This window comes from Dasypus novemcinctus, chromosome 11 (assembly GCF_030445035.2).
Source record: "Dasypus novemcinctus isolate mDasNov1 chromosome 11, mDasNov1.1.hap2, whole genome shotgun sequence".
NCBI lineage: Eukaryota > Metazoa > Chordata > Mammalia > Cingulata > Dasypodidae > Dasypus > Dasypus novemcinctus.
In genome coordinates, this window is record NC_080683.1 from 107,946,715 (window position 1) to 107,968,418 (window position 21,704).

The window sequence follows — 21,704 nt, forward strand, 5'->3', positions numbered from 1 at the left end:
TCTCCTAGTAACCTATACTCTATAGATTATCTCCATGAGTTTATTCATCATATTTAGTTCATAGTAGAGAGACCATACATATTTGTCATTTTGTGTCCAACATATTTTTATGATTTAATCTTAGATCCAATTTTATAGCATATCTGAAATTTATTTTGCTGTGGGGCAATAATCTAATTACCTTTCTTAAAGTATTTTTTACTTCATCTGACACATTTCGTTAATATTTCCTTATTCTCACTGATATGTCATAATATCTTAATATGTGAAGATTTGTTTTACCCATATTATGATCTGTTTAAGGATTATCTTTACCACTCTGTTTTCCTTTTAGTTCTGGTTATTAGGTTCTGATTACATTCATTTTATAGTAGTTATAATATCTGGTAAATTGAGACTCCTTATTACTCATCTTCTCCTAATTTTCTTAACTTAGTATACTTATATATTCTACCAGATAACATTTTAATTCACTACATCAATCCTTCTCCTAAGAAATGCTATTAGGATTTTGACTGGAATTATGTTTAAAAGTTTGGAAAAAATTGTTACCTTTATATTATTCAATTTTCATCCCTCAATCAAAGAATATTCAAACATTCTCTATTCAAACATTTCATGTCTAATAGTAAATTGTTTTAATATCTACATAGGGCCATATTTCTCATATTAAAATTATTTCTGTTACTTTTTCATCTCAAAAGAGAATATCACCCTTTTTGTAAAAAAACATATTTACTAACTGGTCAATACTAGTAAATATAAACAGAGTAGAGTTTTGTAAATTTATTTGATATCTGGACACTTTCTTTTTGGTTTCCAGAAGCAATTCAGTTGATTCTTTCATTTATTTTTATGTTAACAGAAATGTCATGTACAAATAATTATAATTGTGCTTCCTTGCCAGAAGCTATATCTATTATAATAATTTCATATCTTCTACATTTTCTCCCAAAATATGTTAAATAGTGGGTACTCTGCTTCCTATCTTACCCCTAATTTTAATATGAATGTCTCAAGTCTTTCTTCCTAAACTATGATGCTGATGGTTAGTTTAAGATGAATATCCTTTGTCATGTTAAGAAAACTTCCTCGTTTCCTAAGAATATCTTCTTTCAATCAAGATAAAATATTGAAACTTATCAGATGCTTATGGATGGTGGTGGTGCTACAGAAGGTTCATTCATCTCAAAGGTGATTATATAGTTTTTGACCTTAAAGAGAATGATGAATAATGTTATGGACTATGAGAATAATTGACTAATACTAACCATCCTTGCACTCTTGAAATAATTACTATTTGGTTTTGGGCTAATATTCTTTCACCAATCTGCTGGCCAGCAAAATCCAATAAATATATTGGGGGGCGGGGGGAGGGTTTAAACATACATTCTTAAGTGTGCATTAAATGCAGTCTTCTTTCTTATGCAGTTTTTACTAGCACTTTTTAACAGGGTTAAGTGCTTCTTTTGATTAATCGAGAAGTCTTCATGAAAGATACAGCTTAATTTCATTTTTATTTAGGATTAAAGTTGTCTTCTCTTTTGTCTAATTAGCTATTATAGCTATTTTCCTTCCTTAAGGATCCTAAATAGAGGACTGTTTTCTGAAATATCTCTAGATGAAATAAAAAATAAAGACTTGCATCAAACATACATAGTGAGTATAAATTATGCTCCAAATTTTTATATTTTCCTTCAGGGAACTTACAGCTTTTGAATTTAGGCAACCTTATTTATCTTTGAAATAGCCTAGTGTGCCACATAGGAAATAGCTATTATAAATCCCATGTTATAACTAAGGAAACTGAAGCATACTGATTCTTTTCAACATGCAATGCTGATAGAAATTTACCTTAGTTTCCAAGATCCCAGATTAAAATCACAAAGATTTCTACTTTGGTATAGGGATTAAAAAAGAGTATGGGCTATAGAATTCAGACTGCCTGGATTCAAATCCTAACTCCAACCCTTCCTAGCTGTATCTGAGCATAGGCAATTTATTTAACCTCAGTAGGTTCTTAGTTCCCTCATTTATAACATGGAGATAATAGTACCTTCTCATAAGTTTATTTTAAGAATTCAATGAAAACTTGGATAAAATGCTTAAAACATTACTTAGCATTTGGTAAGCTCCATTAAAATGATAGTGAATGATGATGATGATGATGGTGGTGGTGGTGGTGATAAAGATGCCAAGATAATTAACATACATGTCATCATGTTATTTATCATTTATTTTCTAACAACCAGTTGATAATTAAGCCAAATGTATAAAGAGCATTTTTATTTCCATCACTATGCTAGATATTCTCATATAGCTTTTTTTCCCCTCTCTCTTTCTTTATACAATTCTTCAAAAATATAGGTTGGGAGGGGGCAAAACTATAGAAAGTTTTACAGGCCTAGATTTTCTACTGTTAAATAAAGCCCATACTATGTTGTAAGTATTCTCTACATAATCCTAATGACACTTGAAGAGAGTTGTTTCCTCATCCTAGGCATTTATAAACCTACACATAGTCATTTTTTTTTCATTTTTTAAAAATTTATTGAAATTTATCACTCATACATAAATATACATAAACAATAAATATATAGTAAGCGTTGTGAACTTACAAAACAAACATATATAACATCACACACGACTCTCATAACTCACCCTGCCACCTATATCTTGCATTGTTGTTAAACCATTTTAACTAAGGCTTAAAGAGCATTGTCAAAATATTACTACTAACCAAAATATTTTCCCCCAACCCACCCTATTATTATCTTTATATCATTTGTATATGAACATATGTAAATAATAAGTGAATAGTTGCATTTTTTTTTTTTTTAAGATTTATTTACTTATTTTTCTCTCCCCTTCCCCACCCCCTAGTTGTCTGCTCTCTGTGTCCATTCACTGTGTGTTCTTCTGTGTCCACTTGTATTCTTGTCAGTGGCACCAGGAATCTGTCTCTCTTTGTTGTATCATCTTGCTGCGTCAGCTCTCCGTGTGTGTGGTGCCATTCCTGGGCAGGCTGCGCTTTTTTCGCATGGAGTGGCTCTCCTTATAGGGTGCACTCCTTGCACGTGGGGCTCCCCTACACGGGGGACACCCCTGCATGGCACGGCACTCCTTGCTCACATCAGGTGGTGGGCCGGCTCACCACACAGGTCAGGAAGCGCTGGGTTTGAACCCTGGACCTCCCATGTGGTAGGCAGGTGCTCTATCCGATGAGCCAAATCCGCTTCCCTAAAAGTTGTGAACATACAAAGCAAATATGTATAACATCATACAGGGGTCCCACACATCAGCCTTCTACCAACACCTTGCATTGTCGTAAGACATTTGTTACAAATTATGAAAGAATATTGTCAAAATCTTACTACAAATTATAGTCCTTATCTTACATTTGGTGTGTTTTTCTCCCAACCCACTTTATTATTATTTTTCAAATATATTTTTTATGACAGGAGTTGTAAACTTATAAAACAATCATGCATGTGTATAGAATTCCCAAACAACACCCCTCTATCAGCACACCACATTGTGGTTGAACACATAGCCATTTTATTACCAATAGCTGAGTAACTGTTGTCCTGAAGGAAAGAATTCCTCAAATGGAAGAGTAAACTCTGCATGATATAGAAGCATAAGGGGTGGGTGGGAGAAGATAAGAGAACTAACACCAATCAGTACTTACATAGATCATCACTATATATATATATATTTCATATCCCTATGCCCTATGAGCAGTATTATTTCTCCTATTTTTCACATGGGCATACCAAAGACTCAGCTAGTTCAAGTAACTTTCCCAAGATCAAGGAATGAAAATATTTTCACTCTACCACAATTCTTATTTGAAAAAGAAAAGGAAAAAAATAAAGATTCATCATTTCCTGCCTTGTTGCCTGAAATGCTATTAATATCTGTAGTTAAACATTTAGCTCTATCTTCAGTAAATGTACAGATTCATAACTAAGAATTTGCAGGGTTTAAGGTGGTTTGTAACCTTGTCTTATTTAATGTATCTAACAACCTTGTCAGAATAGGGATTATTAGCATCTTATTACTGCTCTGAAATTTAATGCTAAGAAAATTTAAATAACCTACAAACCCATGGTTAGAAAGTATTAGAATCAGGTTTCAAATCCACTACAAAATGCTGCCTTTAGACCTTGAGAGAGAATAAATGCATGTGCAGATAATGAAATGAGTTTGATTTTATGGCCCAGGTGAATTAATTCCTACAGTACTAATAGAAACTGCAAATGTGATTAAGAGCCATGTGTGAAAAGTACTTGAAAAATCATGAGAATGTGAAAGTTGCCACAGAATGGAAATCAGTGAAATGTCATTCTAAGTTTAATTTAAAGATTGCTTATTTAACCAATACTTGTCAACTGTAGAAAAAAATAAATAGTGCTCATTAGGAATCAGAATAGGTTCACTCAAAATAACTCATATACCACTAATTGCTAGGGTTAGTACATATCTGAGACCCTAGTTTCGTGAATGCTGGTGCTATATAAGATTTATCAGATAGTGTGATACATCACATCTCAAATTTAGCCAAAACAATAATAATGTATCTAATTTATGAATGTACTAGGACCAGCACAGGCCACTGTACATAGGTTATCTTGTTTATTCTTAAAATATACTTGAGAGGTGGAGGCGTCTTTGGGACATGGAGCTGCCCTGGATGGTGCTTCAGAGGCAATCACCGGACATTGTATATCCTCACAGGGCCCACTGGATGGAATGGGGGAGAGTATGGGCCATGATGTGGACCATTGACTATGAGGTGCAGAGGTGCCCAAAGATGTACTTACCAAATCCAATGGATGTGTCATGATGATGGGAGGGAGTGTTGCTGGGGGGGGGGGGGGGGGAGAGAGGTGGGTGGGTGAGGTTGAATGGGACCTCACATATATATTTTTAATGTAATATTATTACAAAGTCAATAAAAATATATATATACTTAAGAGGTAGACAGGATTATTCCTTCTTTTACAGTAGATGAACTCATGCAAGAGAAATTAATTTGCTTTAATCATAAACCTGTAAGATCCAGAGATATAATTCAAACCCTGGTTTGTTTAAACAGGCATTTGACAGATATCCTCACAAAGAAACCTGAAAATATGGGCCAAGTGGAAATTAGTTAATAAGTTTGATGGGGATATAACTTGGGAACAATATGATCCCAGAGAAAACTCTAGAGATAAATCCAATGATGAGGCACAGTCTTTGTGTTTGGCCTATCTGTTAAAAATCTGTACCTATGACTTGAATGAGATTATCAGATCTTCAGATGACAATGAGTTGGATGTGATACCTAACGTATTGGATCATGGTCCAGAATCAAAATGATCCTGACACGTGGAACTATAAGCCATAATTAACAAGATGAAATTAAAATTAGAGGTTTTGTACTTAGGTAGGATCACATATTCATTCATTCTCATGACATTTGTTAGTTATTTCTCACATGCAAGCATTATGGTAGGTGCTGGGAATATAAGGGAAATGCATGTCTCTTGTGTTTCCCTAGTATTCAAGGGAAAGAACAGAGGAAATGGCACATAGTAGCAATGCTGTGACATAGAAGTTCTTACTTGGTCACAGATTCATTAGGTTCCAATACGGGCATTTGAATAAGTGCCAGATCAAAGGAAGTACTTTCAATTTATTTGCAAACCACAGCTAGAAATTTATAATCTACTGTGAATAATTGGAAACTCTGAGAAATCTGTAATATTAAATGTTTAGCTTAAAAAAAAAAAAAGATGTTTAGCTTGAAAAAGAATTTAAGAAATATTCTTTAAGTATTTGAGGGAACAGCTAAATTTAATCTGCATAGTTTCAGAAGGTAGAACTTAGAGCACTGCTGAAAATTAGAAAGAACCAAATTTTCATTCGGCATGAAGAAAAACTTCGTAGCATAATTATACAAGATGAATTTATAAGAATTAATGCCTCTAACAATATCTCAATATCTAAAGGAAAGTATAGAGGGAATCCTTATAATGATAGAAGGTCATTTGGTCTAAGACACTATAATATCAGTGTTATATTTATTTGACTTAAGAGAAAGGCTGTATACCACCCATTTTCCCTTAAGTAAAAAAGAATTTGCAAGTTTCATATGTTCTCATCTTTTGTTTGGGAAGACACTAACACATTCACTCTTCGGAATACAATTAAGCTTCTCATTAGGCATCTGTATTAGTCAGCCAAATGGGTGCCGATGCAAAATATCAAAACTGGGTTGGATTTTACAAAGGGTATTTATTTGAGGTAGAAGCTTACAGTTACCAGGCCATAAAGCATAAGTTATTTCCCTCACCAAAGTCTTTTGCCACATGTTGGAGCAAGATAGCTGCCAATATCTGCCAGGGTTCAGGCGTCTTGGGTTCCTCTCTTCCCAGGGTTCCTTTCTTTTCCAGCTCAGCTCTTCTGTTTTCTCCACAAGGCCACCTGTAGACTATGAGGTTCTCTAGACTTTGCCTTTCTCCACAAGGTCAGCTGTAGACTATTAGGCGACCAGCTTGTTTCTCTTCCCAGGACCTTCTCTCTTTCCTCATGACCAAGCTCCTCTGTGTGCTGACTTCCCAGGGCTTCAGCTCAAGACTCCAGCATTAAAACTCCAACTCTGCCTTTGCTATGTCTTTTATCTTTGAATCCCCACCCACTAAGGGGCGGGGACTCAACACCATACTGACTGCGGCCCAATCAAAGTCCTAATCGTAATTTTATCATGTCCAGGTACAGGCCAGTTTGCAAACATAATCCAATATCTATTTTTGGAATTCATGAAACATATCAAACTGCTACAGCATCCAAGATATAGAAATCTTTCCTAAAAGTTAATTTCTATACAAGAGAAAATGTCTACTCTTTCAAAGAAGGCAGGAAAGGTCATATGAAAGTTTGTCAAAAAATTGCAAAAATATTGTGATTTATGTATTGTGTTTGAACTTACCAGGATATATGACTCAGTTAACCAAGTTTAGTATGTCAGTAATCCTGTGAAGTACTGGCTGTCCTAAGAAGGTTAAAACATTTTGTTTGCTCTGTGAAGAAATTATGTAGGATTGCAGGTATAAGAGCAACAAAACCATAGTTTTTAATCTTTATATTTTTAGTAATGATCGACATTATTCTTAAGTATTTTGATTCAGTTATTAACATTATATTTAGGCTGGACAAAACAATTCATTATTCTATAATTTTATTTTAAAAGCAAAATGCTGATTGTTGTTTTCTGAGATCCTGTGCATTTGAGGCACATACTCATTTCTATAACTGCGTAAAAATGTTCTTAAAACATTCCTCAGTTAACACTTAGTCATCATTTGACACCTCGCTGGATGATTTGAGGCTGAAATTCATAGATGATTATTTTATCTTGGAACCATTGTATCTCACAAAGCTACTATTACATATGGAATGGCTGTTTTATTGCTGATATATGGCAGTTCCTTTGGAGAGTTGAATAAGGAAGGATTATGGAGGGTACTTAGTGTAATATCAAAATACAACAAATCATCTTGCTCTGCTAACCACTCTTCTGTACTTACTGGACGTGAAATTGGCCGTATTCATTTTAAGAAGCCTGCCCAAGTTCACCTGCACTGCCTAGACCTTGCATTCATTGACTCAGTTATTCAAAATAGTTATTGACTTCCTGCAATGCTTAAGTCACTGTACTGAGCTAGAAGGAGCATCTACCTCAGCCTTAGGGCATCAAGAGATGTTACCAGAAAAAGTGGCATTTAAAATGTGAACCAAAATGGGTAGGTGTTAGCCAAGTAGGAGGAGGAAAATCATTCCAGGTCAAAGAATTTGCATATGAAAAGTCCCAGAGGTGGGAGACACTATTGCCTAGTTTGGGAATTTCACGTGGCCTGGTAAGGGTGTGCAAAGGAGACAGTGGCAGGAATAAGCCTGGAGAGTAAACAAGGTGCCAAATTTTGGGGGCCTCCACGCCCTGCCAGGGAGTTTGTCATTTATCCTGAGGGCATTCCTGGAGAATGACATGCGCTGTGAAATGATCACCCTAATTGAAATGTGTCAAAATTGCTGCAAGAGAAAAATTGGAAGCAGAAGCCTTAGTTAGCTAAGAGGCTGTTATAGTAATCCAGATAAAATATGATGGGGGCCAGATAGAAATAGGAGCATCCCTGAAATAAAGAAGCCTGGTAGAACCATTGACTGAGTGATGGAATGGATGGCTGGTATGTGAGAGGCCCCTAGGGAGCTGGCTTGGACAACTGGGTGGATGGTGTAACACTGAATGAAATGGAAGATACAGGAGTATTAGCAGGTCGGAAGGGAGATGATTCTAATGTTTGACATTTCAAAATCAAGGTGTTTTTGTGATAGAAAATACGATATATAGCCAAGAAGCAATTAGATATGTAAATTTAAAGCTCATTAGAAATATCTAGTCTGACTTTATTCAATTTAGAGATGTGGGTACATAAGTGACAACTGAAGTCATAGCAATGGATGAAATCATCAAGTTAGCACATGCAAAACAAAAAAGTGACAAGAGCCAAGTTTACAATCACAGACACTAACATTTACTGAATTGAAAAGGAAAGGTTTCATGAAGGAGAATAAGAAAGAGTAGCTATAGAGGAAGGAAGAAAATCAACAGAGTGCTATCAGAGAAGCAACAGAAAGAGAAAATTTCAAAGAATTGTGGCTAGACATGTCAGCTGCTACAGAAAATTCACTTATTGTGAGGACTGATGATTGTCAGTAAATTTTGATCCAGCGACACAGATCTTATCTGTGAACCTGGAATTATGTTCAATGGTGGAATCAAGCCTGATTGAAGAGTGAATGGGAAATGAAGAATTGGAGAGCAGGAGTGCAAACTTTGTAATGCTCTTAAAAGGTTTAGCAAAGACAGAAGTTGTCAAGGAACTTGAGACCTTGAGTTTTGTTTAAGGCAGGAAAGGTTTGCATAAATCTAAATATCAATGCCAGCAAAGAAGGAAAGATTGAAGATGCAAGGAGACAGGAGGGAGGCAGGAGAGCAGTGACCCAGAAGACAGGTGGGAAAAGCCACCACTTTGTAAGGACGGGTATAAATGTTAAAGGGATGGGAAGTAGTGCAGGCAAGATGGTGAATGGCTTGCCAAGAAAGTGGAGGAGCACCCAGATGAGGGCCTTCTTTTCTCTAAAGTAGGTAGCTTTCTTCACTGAGAGCAAGGCAGAGACTTAGAAGGTTTTAGATAGGTACCCCTGTCACACCAGGAAACTGGATCCATTTTTCACTAAGTTATAAAATGCATCTGTAGATGACACAATATATTTTCTAATATAGAAATAGAAATGTTAAAAAAAAGTTCTAAAATTCATCATGGCAACATCATATTTTCATCCCAGATAATGTCATCAAATCTCAAAAAGAGTTACAAGAATTTTTAAATAGAAAAAAATAAATAAAATCTGTGGTGTGTCTATGGTGGAAATGACTTCACTTATAGTTTGTCATGAAAAACACAGGTACCATCCCCAACATTGTCTGGCCATCAGAAAATACATGAAACATAGCTACATACTTCTTGACTGAATGAATGAAACAAAGGACCGGTACATGGAATGCCTTTCTAATGTGTTCATTAGAAAACCTGTAGAGGTCAGCGGAAAATAAACATCCCAGCTGACCCAGTGATCAGTTCACTGACATGTACATCTAATTGGTTACTTTTTTGCTTTTCAACTTTTCTTTTGATGTTACTTAGAAGAAGTAAGTCACCCTTCTGACCTTTCCAAATCCTGTCTTATAAAATCAAGCTTAAATCTAACTTCAAATTCCCTCTATTTTCTCTCTCTCAACACTCAAAGCCAAGGGTCACTTCTCCGCTCAACAGTATTCAGTATTGTACTCTTGCTTCTTATTTGTCAACTTTTTTTTACCTAACATGGAAATAAATTCCTACAATGTAGGATGTTATTTTACCTTTTCTAACCCCTCTTAATTCTTCCATTGCCTATTTCAACGGCTTGCATATGGTGGCTCATAATTCCTTATTGTAGTAATGATTACTATGTATTAAATGTCATTCTACTCTACGAGAATTTTGATTTCAAAACTCTATACATACTGTCTTGAAACTATCCTCACTTCTTTATATAAATGTCCTAAAGTAATATGGCCCAAGAATCTATTGTTATCCAACTAGGGAAAATAAAGCAATGTCCTGAGACTGCTAATTTCAGACTGTTCTCTGTAGTTATTAAATTAAGATCCTCAATGTGTAACTAGCTTGAACTTTTTTGGCTGTTGTTGTGCCTTAAAACGGTTATCCTTTCCACATGGTTTGACTTCAAAAACTGCTGAGATCCCACTATTTCTTGCACTTTTTCTAGCACCTTATAAAGCTAAAACCTGGGAAGAAAAGAAACAGAACCTTTCAGAGGATATAATAAAGTATAAACATTCTTGAACTCTATTTCCCCAATCTAGAGTAAGAGGAAAATTTACAGAGACTGCTGTAGAGAAAAGAGAAAACTTTTATTGTCAGGGTAGCTACAATGACATCGTACTAGTTTCTCTAGTGAAAAAGCTTCTTAAAAATATTTATATCAAGAACTGAGTTCTCAGTCCCTGATAAAATTTGTGTGTCTCTGTGTGTATTCACACACATGCACACACACTCAGAGGTGGGGTGCTGCATGGAAAATCATACTCTACTGTCCTTGAAAAACAACCACCACCTTTTTTTCCCTTTTCCTTTGTAGAATTGTCAACACCACACTGCTGGTGACTTCTGTGAACGATGTGCTCTCGGATACTATGGAATTGTCAAGGGACTGCCGAGTGACTGTCAGCGATGTGCTTGCCCTCGAATTTCTTCCAGCAACAAGTAAGATTGAGAAATATAACCATATTTCCCAATCAGTAGTGCCATCTGTCTATACTTGGGCTGTCTCTGATTTGGCTATTTTTTTCCAAAGAGACAACATTTCAATTTAAGATACAGATTTTTCAGTAACATAATAAGATGGCAGAAGTGAGAACATAAAATACTCTATGGTAAAACTCTGTCCTAAGTCAACAGCACTTGTTAATTAAAATGTATTTATAAGATATTATAACAGAAAATGTGTTTATAAGATAAATGATATCTGTATAAATGTCTATAATTTCATAAAAATATATATAGGTCTACAGTTCACATGCAATTCTGCCATAAATCCAGGTATGAAGGATTGTTGGGTGCATATTATATCACTTTTGTGACTGTTTCTACATATTATGTGTGTTTGATAGAACATTGGTAAAAAATTATCAAGAAAATAAATGAAAAAGAGTGGGATTAAAGCAATGTACTTCATTGTTATGTTCCAAATTAGAGTAGGCTCTCACAGAATCAGAGACCCCTTTCTATTAAGATCACCTGAGCTTTGTACCATGAAAACACAGCCATAAGGGGAAACAAAAGCTGGAATATTTTATAGCAGTGCTGTCTGAACATTCTGCATTGGTTTATATACTGATGAACACCCCTAAGTGTTTTCATTTACCTCTTCACTAAGCTGTTTACACTTTCTTTTTAGGGAGTTATAAACTTTAGTCTCTAGATGGTAAGGCATCTTTTCAGAGTGTGTGGCTTTTGAATTCGCTTTTGAAAAGAGTGTGTGGCTGTTTGCTCAGTATTAGAATCCTAGACACCTAACCTTCAATATAAACGAGCCACCAAGTAATCCCAATACAGGGACCTGTCTGTCTGCATCTACTCGGTTGTCTTCTTTGCTTTTGGCTTTGTATACATTCTGAAAACATTTTAGACTAAATTATCTTCCTTTCCTCTCCTAACCTCCTCTTTCTGTTGGTCAGAATCACATGCTTTTTATAGGGTGTCAAATGTAAATTTTTAGGTAACTTGAATATTGCTGAGGAAAATATGCCTGGTCCCAATATTCTTGCAAGCACTAAGTGGCAGGTATATGAAGAAGAATTTTTTTTTAATCTTATTTTCCCTAATCTACAGCTGATGTCCAGGCTTCAGTAAGAGACAACTATTATTATTTTTAATTAAATATTGAAGCATTTGGGTTACAAAAGACTGATAGTTAATTAATAATTCCCTGATGAGTGCAAGGCTACAAAAGATATAAAAAAGAACAGACCATTTCTTGGAGAAGCTCACTCTAAAGCATGTGTCTTAAGAAAATTCAACTTAAAATGTAGAGACTCCAAAGGCACAAAATAAAACAATTTAGAAAGATTCAAAGACATATTAAAAGAAGTAGTGTATTTATAATAGATCATAAACAATGGGTTGAAGAATTTTTACTGGTAGAGAAAATAGGAAATTATATGAGCACAAGTTTAAAGAACAGAAAATACAATGTGTGTGTCTTAGTCAGTCAAAGGGGTGCTGATGCAAAATACCAGAAATTGGTCGGTTTTTATTAAGGGTATTTACTTGGGGAAGGAGCTTACAGATACCAGGCCATAAAGCATAAGTTACTTTCCTCACCAAAGTCTATTTTCATGTGTTGGAGCAAGATGGCTGCCAATGTTTGTGAGCGTTCAGGCTCCCGGCGTTCCTCTGGGCTCAGCATCTCTGTTTCTCCACAAGGTCAGCCGGAGACTATGAGGCTTTCTAGGCTTTGCCTCTCTCTGCAAGGTCAGCTGTAGACCATCAGGTGAGTGGCTCTGTCTCTTTCCCCGGGGCCCCAGCTTAAGAGTTCAGCATCAAACTCTAACCTCAAAACTCAAACATTAAGAACCTCCAACTCTGTCCTTTGCCATGCCTTTTATCTGTGAGTACCCACCCACCAGGGGCAGGGACTCAACACCCTAATGATGTGGCCCAATCAAAGCCATAATCATAATTTAGTCACGCCCAGGTACAGACCAGATTACAAACATAATCCAATGTCTATTTTGGGAATTCACAACCATATCAAACTACTACAATATGTTTAATAACATACAAATGAAGGGAGAAAGCAGGCTTTGTTGTAGAAATCCTTGAATATCAGTCTAAGAAATTGCTATTTAATTTTCTGAAAGTTTTTATCTTAAAAAAGAAAAAATTAATATGATCAGATTCACAATTTAGGAAGATTGTTATCATAGATTTGGGTATAATGAATTGAGCCAGGCAAAGAAGAAAAGCAAAGAGATCAATTGAAAGGTTATTGAAGTAGCCTGGGCAAGAGAAAATTCAAACGTAAAGGTAGGTAGTGGTAACAAGAATGGAGACAAGGACATGGATGTAAGGAAATTGTTGAATACAGCTCTACAGATATGACACCCAATTAGATGTGAGGGTTGAGAGTCAGATAGGAGTTGAATATTGAGGTTTGACCCTAAAAATGGGGTGCGTGAAATAAAATAGAGAAACCAGAAGACAGAATTGCTGCAGAAGAAAGACAATTTATATTGCAAATAGGTTAAAATTGTTATGAAGGGTCAATCTGAATGGAAATATGCAAAATAGCTGCAAGAAATGGAAATGTGAAAATTGAAGGAGCCGAAAAAGAAAAAGCTATGCTAATAAATGAATGAAAGTCAGAAATGATATGTCACCCAAGGATAATATAGCAGTTTGATATAGTTATGAATTCTAAAAATAGATATTGGATTATGTTTATAAACTAGTCTGTATCTGGGCATGATTAAATTATGATTAGGGCTTTGATTGGGCCACATCAGTAGGGTGTGGCCTACTGGCCAAGGGGCAGGAATTCACAGATAAAAGGCATGGCAAAGGACAGAGTTGAGGGGTTTTGATGTTGGAGTTTTGATGTTGGAGTTTACATTTGGAGTTTGATGCTGGAGTCTTGAGCTGTGAAGCCCCAGGAAGTAAACACACAGAGGAAAGAGAAGCAAACCCCAGGAAGAGAGGAACCCTGAGCCAGGAGAAGAACACAGAGGAGTAGAGGTGGCTCCTTAGACATGGCAGAAACCCGGGGGAGAGAGACAGAGCCATTTGCGTGATAGTTGACAGCTGGCCTTGTGGAGAGAGGCAAAGCCTAGGCATCCTCCTGGTCCACAAGCTGACCTTGTGGAGAAAACAGAGGACCTGAGTCCAGGGAGAAGCAGGACCTGGGAAGAGAGGAACCCCGGAAGCCTGAGCCCTGGCAGACATCTGCAGCCATTTTGCTCCAACACATGGAAATAGACTTTGGTGAGGGAAGTACCCTATGCTTTATGCTCTGGTATCTGTAAGCTCCTACCCCAAATAAATACCCTTTATAAAAACCAACCAATTTCTGTTATTTTGCATCAGCACCCCTTTGGCTGACTAATACAGAGAGCACATGGAAAGAAGGAAAGGCAGGGCTCACGAATTTTGGAAGTCAGAAAGAAGAGCCAAGCGAGGGGCAGTTGGGGAGGCAAGAGAACCAAGGCCACACGGAGTCACAGATACCACAGGCAAGAGGAGTGGCCATGAGCAAGCATGCAGTCCTGCACAGAGGTCAAGGGAGATGGAGCAACTCTGGTGGCAATTAAATAGCAGGGTGAATTGGTCAATTTTGACAATCAATAGTGAAAGCAGCCATTAGACTGCAAGGGTGTGAGTTGATGGTTTTAAGACATTTCTAGATTAAAAAGAAAGAGTATTATCTTGATTGGTTAGCAATAATGAAAGCATGTATTCTCACTTTTGTTTTATATGATTTTTGTAATCTAAATATATTTTTATGCAAAGGATGCTGTAAAAATCAAAATATCCAGGACTCAAATCAAAGGGGCTAGTTCAGTGATTTTCAATCTTTATGGAGCGCAAACCATTATAAGAAATACCTTTTTACATAATGACCTAGTACACAAAAAGCTGTGTGCGTCTATCTGTCTGATTCATACATCATAGTTAGATAACTATCCATTCATATATATGTGCTATATGTAATACAATTAGATAGATAGAATTGCAACAAATTTTTCAGGGAATAAACTTTTACATTATGCAAATTTAGTTACTCTTACTTAATTTTTTCTCATATATATGTATTTAAATTTAAATCACAACTCACTAAATTGATTTCATGACCCTCTAATGCCACTTAAAGCCTGCAACATATTGGTCTAATTAACAAAGGAAAGGGCTCTGTCTAGTGGAAAGGAAGAAACTAACCAGAGCCAAGAAAAGAGACACTCCTTCCTGAGATATAAAAGTAAATTCTGAGGTATAGTGGGGGAGGCTGAGATATTTTACTTCAGTGACTTCAATCTGTACAGTCGAGTAAAGTAAGAGGTAAGGAGTGGTGCTTAGTAACTTGCTTCCAACGCATTACTTCAAGTCTTCATTATCTCTCACCAAAGCAAATATGGTCAACATCTTTAAACTGTGGAAGTGCAGTATTGCTCACATACTCAGGGGTTTTCCACTGCCTGTGAAGGAAAGGTCAAGTATTTTAGCAGAGAATAAGAGACCCACAGCAATCTGACGCCTACCGTCCTTTCCAGGCACACGGCCCTCTACGACTTTCTACAGTGAGTTTGGAGCTACTTGCTCTTCTCCAAAAGAGCTCAGCCATCTTTGCTTTTGTTATTCCTTGACCAAAATCTCTATGAAACCCATCAATTTTAAAGGTCCAATTCTGCCACAAAATCTTCCCAAGTGTAGCTTAATTTTTTTCTACTTTTAGTATAATAATAACACACTTTACATCTTTATTTCAAACAAATGCTATTTCAGAAATTGAACATTTACTCACTAGTGGATCCCAATACTGTAAACCAAAGAAAAAGCACAGATATCTATCTCATCCTATATTTGTATGTTTCTATCTCACATAGAAAATTGTAAATTCTTTGAAGTTTAAGATGTTATTTATTCCTTTATCCAATAACTATTTCAAGAGAGCTCAAACCTATGCCAGCCATGGTTCTTCATTCTGGGAATATACAAGGAAACAAAACAGTCCAAGGTTTCCGCCCTCCCAGAGCTTATATTTTGAATAAGGAAGTCAGATGTTAAATAGATATATACTATAATGTCAGGTAGTGACCAATGCTACCAGGAAAAATAGAGGAGGCTAAGTGTATTTGGAGTGACCCGGGTACCATTTTAGATGGGGTGATCAAGGAATATCTCCACAAACAGGCAGAGTCTTGAATGAGGTCATGGGGCAAGCATGTGAATTTCCAGAGGAAGAGCAGCCCAGCCGAAGGGAACACCAAGTGCATTGGCCCAAGACAAGCCCATGCTTGGCCAACAACCAAAGGCCAGGTGGCTAGAGAAGAGTGAGTGAGGGGAAGGTGGCATGAGATGAGGTCAAGGAAGCTCCAGTGGATAAGCCAGGTCCTGGAGACTAGATATAATAGGAAGCCATTGGAAGATTTCCAGCCAGAAGCCAGATAATAGTGATGGAATCCAACTTATTTCTTTAAAGGCTCACTCTGGCTGCTGTACTGAAAGTAAACTGAAAGGGTACAAGGCAAGAGACGGTGGCAACTTGGTTCACCAAGTTGGTTCACTAACAGCATTGTAATGCAATGCTGTTAGTGAAGGTTGGCAGAATATATGCTGAGCGTGAGAGAAAGGAGACAAATTTGACTCCATGGTTTCTTTTGGTAGAGCTAACGGAAGGAGGCTTTGGCCATTGACTGGGATGGGGGAAACGAAAGAAGGGGTAGGGGTGTTTTTTGGAGGGAAGGGGAGGTTATTTGGAACTCAGATTTAGATCTAATTTTGAAATGCTTACTATTTATTGGTGTAGAAATGCTAAGTATTCAATTAGATTTAAACCTGGAACTCGGCAAGAGAAAGATTGGAGATATAATTGAATGAGTTATCAAGATAGCTGTGATATTAATATGTAAATCCTATAAGACTGAAGGAGGTCATTTAGAAGAGAGAGAAGAGGGGAGGAAGGAAAGGGGGGAGGAGGGAAAGAGAGAAGAGGTTCAAAAATAGTACATTCTGTATTTCTTAATTATGTTGACTCTAGAGTTTCACTTGAAATGTCTAAAATCTGTTTCCAAGTGCCTATACATATATGTGTGTGTGTGTGAGTGTGTGTGTGTATACACAGGCACTTAGCATCACGCTTTAAATCAGAGTTAAAAACTTGGCAGAATTTGTCAATTATATGTTTGGGGGTCTATTTTTGTGAAGGCAAAAAATAAATTTCTTGGATAATGAGTTTGTGAGTAGTAGATCAATTTGTTCACATATTTCCCAAAGATTAGAGTTGATTACTCATTCAGTGCTTTATTAGTTTTACACATTAGAAGAGAGTTAAAATCGTGGCCTAACGGCACCTGACTGATAGAAGTTCTGGCTCTGGCCAATCCACCTTGTAGTCTTTTCAGCATCAGCTGATCAAGCAGGCCCAGCAACCTGTATAATGGTGTTTGTAATATTACACCATTTTGCAACCAATATGTAATGTTTTTTTCCCTCCTAAGTTTCCAGTACACTATGCAGTTTTATCTAGTGGAAATGCAGCACTGCTTACATTTGAGAGGAGTTTATAACAAGCCAAAACCACAGGATAGTATAGATTAATCTATACATCTTCTCAAGTCTATATTTTGTAGAATGAAATAATCAGAAATCCTGGGGCAAGGCACACTTATGGCCTACCAGCCTTGTAGTGAAAGCACAGGGCATGTTATATGAGAAAAGATCATAAGATAGTCAACAATTCTTATCCATTTTCATTTTAAAAGCTTCCTTTTCTTTCCTCACACAAAGTCATATTGCTTCGTGTTTAAAGTAAAATGTAGTCTGAAATCTGGATGTTAATTAGAAAAAGCACTCTTTAATTTAAATGAAACATTATTCATACTTCATGTATTGACCTGCCAGTGGCAATTTGGGCTGAATTTTCAGAAAAAAAAGTATATAGTTTTATACCTTTTTTATTGCCTGAAATATGTTCAGTAATACTTATTCAACCATCAGACATGGGTACATGAATTTTAGTCAAGTTTTTTTTTTGATGAGTGAAAAATTAGATGTTTAGTGTGATACATCATTCAACAAATATTTCTATATATACTGTTACTGAAAACATTTAATTGTGATATGCTTCCCTTGAATAAGAACTTCATGAGTGGTTATACATATAGCATTTATGGTCACCCAAGAAGAGGTCCCAGGCACCTTGGTAATGGGTAGAAGAAGCTATTCCATAAATGAATAAATTAAAAGATTCTTTGCCATCTTTCTTTTTCTAATTCAGCTTCAGCCCTTCTTGTGTGATGGAAGGACCCAATGACTACCGCTGCACAGCTTGTCCACAGGGATACGAAGGTCAATACTGCGAAAGGTAAGAAGGGCAACGATTCATAGATAGCATACAGTAAAGGGTCGCATTAGAAAAGTGTTCTTTACTTTCATTATTTCATGTTCTCTGCATGCCAAACTATTTTTATATCTGTAGACTTCCCCCACCAAAAACTGTTCTTTACATCCATCTTATATTTTGACTTTCTCGAAGAATCCAAATCGGTTCACAACTATTGATATCTAATATGTGGTTCATAAGAACAAATAAATCAAATTTATTTCCAAAAGCTTAATCAGTAGTTATCAAAAATAATAAAGAGCTGATTACATAAGATTATTTTAATTGATTGAAAAATATTGTCCAGCAATAACTGCATGCAAGTCACTGTTAGAACACTAAAGCACTATACGAGAAAATGTATAGATAATTCAAAATATAACCAGTTGTAGGCATTTTTAATTAGTACAACCCAAAGTATTTGCTGTTCAGTTATCCTCTTCAGCAGGCAAATGATATTATTTGAGTACTTCCTCCTATCATATTTCTTACAATATCTGATAATGCATGTATTAGTTATTAAAATGAAAAGTGCATTAACACAAATGGAAAATGAAGGAATGCAAGTCCAAATTTACTGTCTAGCAGAGTTTAATTAATACCTTCCTGATCCATGTTTTCTGTAAGATACAGCATCCTGGGTATTCAAATTTATTGCCATCCATTTTTAATACTTTTTAAGATATTATCTAACCCACATAACAGAAAAGTATTAACATTATAAACACATGATAATTATTAGCATAATAGCAGTATAAAACTTTTTTCAAGGTCCATGAACATAACCTAGTTCCACAAACTTAGCTGGGTTCAATCTTTCCATCCATAATCCCCAGAATAGCTGGTGCTCCACTACTTAACAATATCATTGTCAAGATCAAGTGTGTAAAGGACACTGTTGGTACCCTGCCCGGGCACCAGTACACAGCCCCCTCTCCCATAGGAGGGTCACAATACCTGAGCATTTACACCTCTCCTCTGGTGGCTCATAGTCCGACTAACTGGTGGGAAGTACAAAAGCCCCATTCCTTTGCCCCAAAGCAGGACAAACTCAAAAATGTTATTTGTTCTCAAGAACTCTCTATGGAATCAGACTAGGAGGCTGGAATTCACCTTAAAATTTCCCCTTGCTTGGCTTCTCTCTTTGCCGTGCCCTGCTTCACCCGCTCTTCTATTAGATTCTCTGGGAACATTTCCTTAGATTATGAATCCCTTTGCAAATGTAAACCAATATTAATTAATTTTATCATCATTCACTTTAGAATCTTCCTTTAAGATACTCACCAATGGCTATATGAATATTGGCACTAATGAAGTAAATAGAATTTTTAAAATTCTGATGTCATCATAGGCTCTGTATGGACATGGCCTCTTTAAGTTTGCAAAATATATTTCAAAAGATATCTGAATGTGGGAACTCTAAGCACAGTCTGACATATATATGAATATAACAGTGAAATCACATTAGCAGCAATTAAATAAGCCAAAGCAAAAAGAAATCCAAAAATATTTCCATTTGTATTGCATATAATATGCTTTTGTATTTGTGCTTCAGCTAAATATTCATTTCATGCCCTTGTAAACACTAGTAGGAGATGACTAAATACATCCCTGGGCATCAAGGGAATTAGCTGCTCTAATTTATGGGGGGAAAAAGTTTGATAGTATAGCTACATAAATAAATTGGATTTACCACTATGAAAGAAAGCATGTATATTTGAGAAAAGACTGAAAGGTTACACTGAAATGACAGTTACTGTCTAAAGGTAGGGTGATTACAGAAAATGCATCTTTTTAAATGTCCATTAATATGTAATCAAGAGTTGATAGTTTATGTAACGTAGAGATGAGCAGGGCCATTCCCTAACTAATATGAATGGCTTGAATTGTTTTTGCAGTTTTCAAGTGTTATCACAACTTTCCATTCATCATTTCTAACATAAGAGTAATCAGGTTATATTTCCTTGAAAAATTGCTTTCATTCAGCTAAATTAAACCACAGTCTTGGTTAAATTCTTATTGTAATTGTCCAAATAAGTTTATTCCAGTTTTGAGAGCTTCTTAAATCATTTAAATCACCTCATGACTTGCCAAAACTCATCAGCTCAGGCCTATAACTACTTAAATTTCTTCAGTGTCCCTGTAATGTAGAAACCCTATCCCCATCCTTTTTCTTAGCATTCTTGTAATAAATTCTTTGAACATTTAATATATCTAGACTTGCTTAGAGTGGGATTACGTCACCTGCAAATGTTAAGAAGCAGTTTAAGCAAACTCATTTAAATACTCTCATTAAGCATTTGTAGTCTTGCATTGGAAAAAAAAATGGCAATGAAAACATAAATATATATATATGCTTATTGTGATGGATAATTTTCTTCCAGCTTTGTCTTTTCTAACCAGCACAGGATGATTTACTTTCACAATCAGCCATGCAACTTGCCACAATCCTAGGTCAGCAAACCTGTCCAGGATTATCTGGCTGATGTTTATAACTTTTGATCCCAATCCCCCAACTTCCTCCCACAGTCACCTTCTGAACAAAATTTTGACTGTTAGTCTTCTATAGGCTGTCCAATCTGGGATGCTGCTGAGAAAGACAGGAAATGTTTTTAGTAATTAAATCAGAGCAGCAGAAAACTGGGACTGTCCTGGGCAAACCAGAGTAGGTGGCCATGCTAGCTAGTATCTCATGAGTTAACAAACTTCTGGGGCCATAACCCATAAGAGCGTACACTTAAATGAATGGAGGGGTGGATGAGTCTAAGAGTAGAGTACATTTTGGCTTATCCAAAGGGATGTCCTCTGTAATTTTTCTAATTGCTGTCATACTACATTTAGTTCCATAACATTAACCATCTTCCATGGCCACACAACGAAAAATTCATTTTGAGGAAGATATGGCAGAAAGAAAAAACCAATAAGATTAAATGGAAAATGTAATTATCTTATTATCACTTCATTTGCCTCTTTTTCCTCATTAATAAATTAGTAGGTTGTATTTTTTGGTCATTTTGATTTCCAAAATGCATGAGTCTAGGAAAGCCCAGAAGCTAGTATGTAATTTTATTCATCTCTGTTTTTTTTTTTAAAGGACTTTAAAAGAAAAGTTTTTGACCTGGAGCAAAGTTTTGACTAGGGTCCATGGTCCAAATTCGGTCCATGGCCTGATCTTATGTGGCACACTGGCTAAGAACAGATTTTACAAATAAACATTTACAATCAATTTGATAGGAATACTTACTTTGAACACCAGTTAAGTATAATATGATATTGCAAAAAAAAAGAATTCCATTCTTCTCATTAGTGGATCAGTATTGAAAAATAATTTACCCTCAACAATTATGTTTGAATTCCATCAATAAAAAATGTGTGAGAATTTGTTTTTCTCCTGTTACATGTAAGTACCTACACAAAGCCTCAGTTTTGCC

The 21,704-nt window shown here is 36.0% G+C and overlaps 1 protein-coding gene across 1 annotated transcript in view; it reads left to right on the forward strand.

Annotated features, from left to right (window-relative positions):
* Positions 1–21,704, forward strand: part of LAMA2 (laminin subunit alpha 2) — a 588,895-nt gene that overhangs the window by 410,972 nt on the left and 156,219 nt on the right. Inside the window, exons 30-31 of the mRNA XM_071218658.1 lie at positions 10,756–10,880; positions 18,169–18,255. Of these exons, the coding sequence (XP_071074759.1) occupies positions 10,756–10,880; positions 18,169–18,255 (212 nt within the window). The remainder of the gene's footprint in view (positions 1–10,755; positions 10,881–18,168; positions 18,256–21,704) is intronic.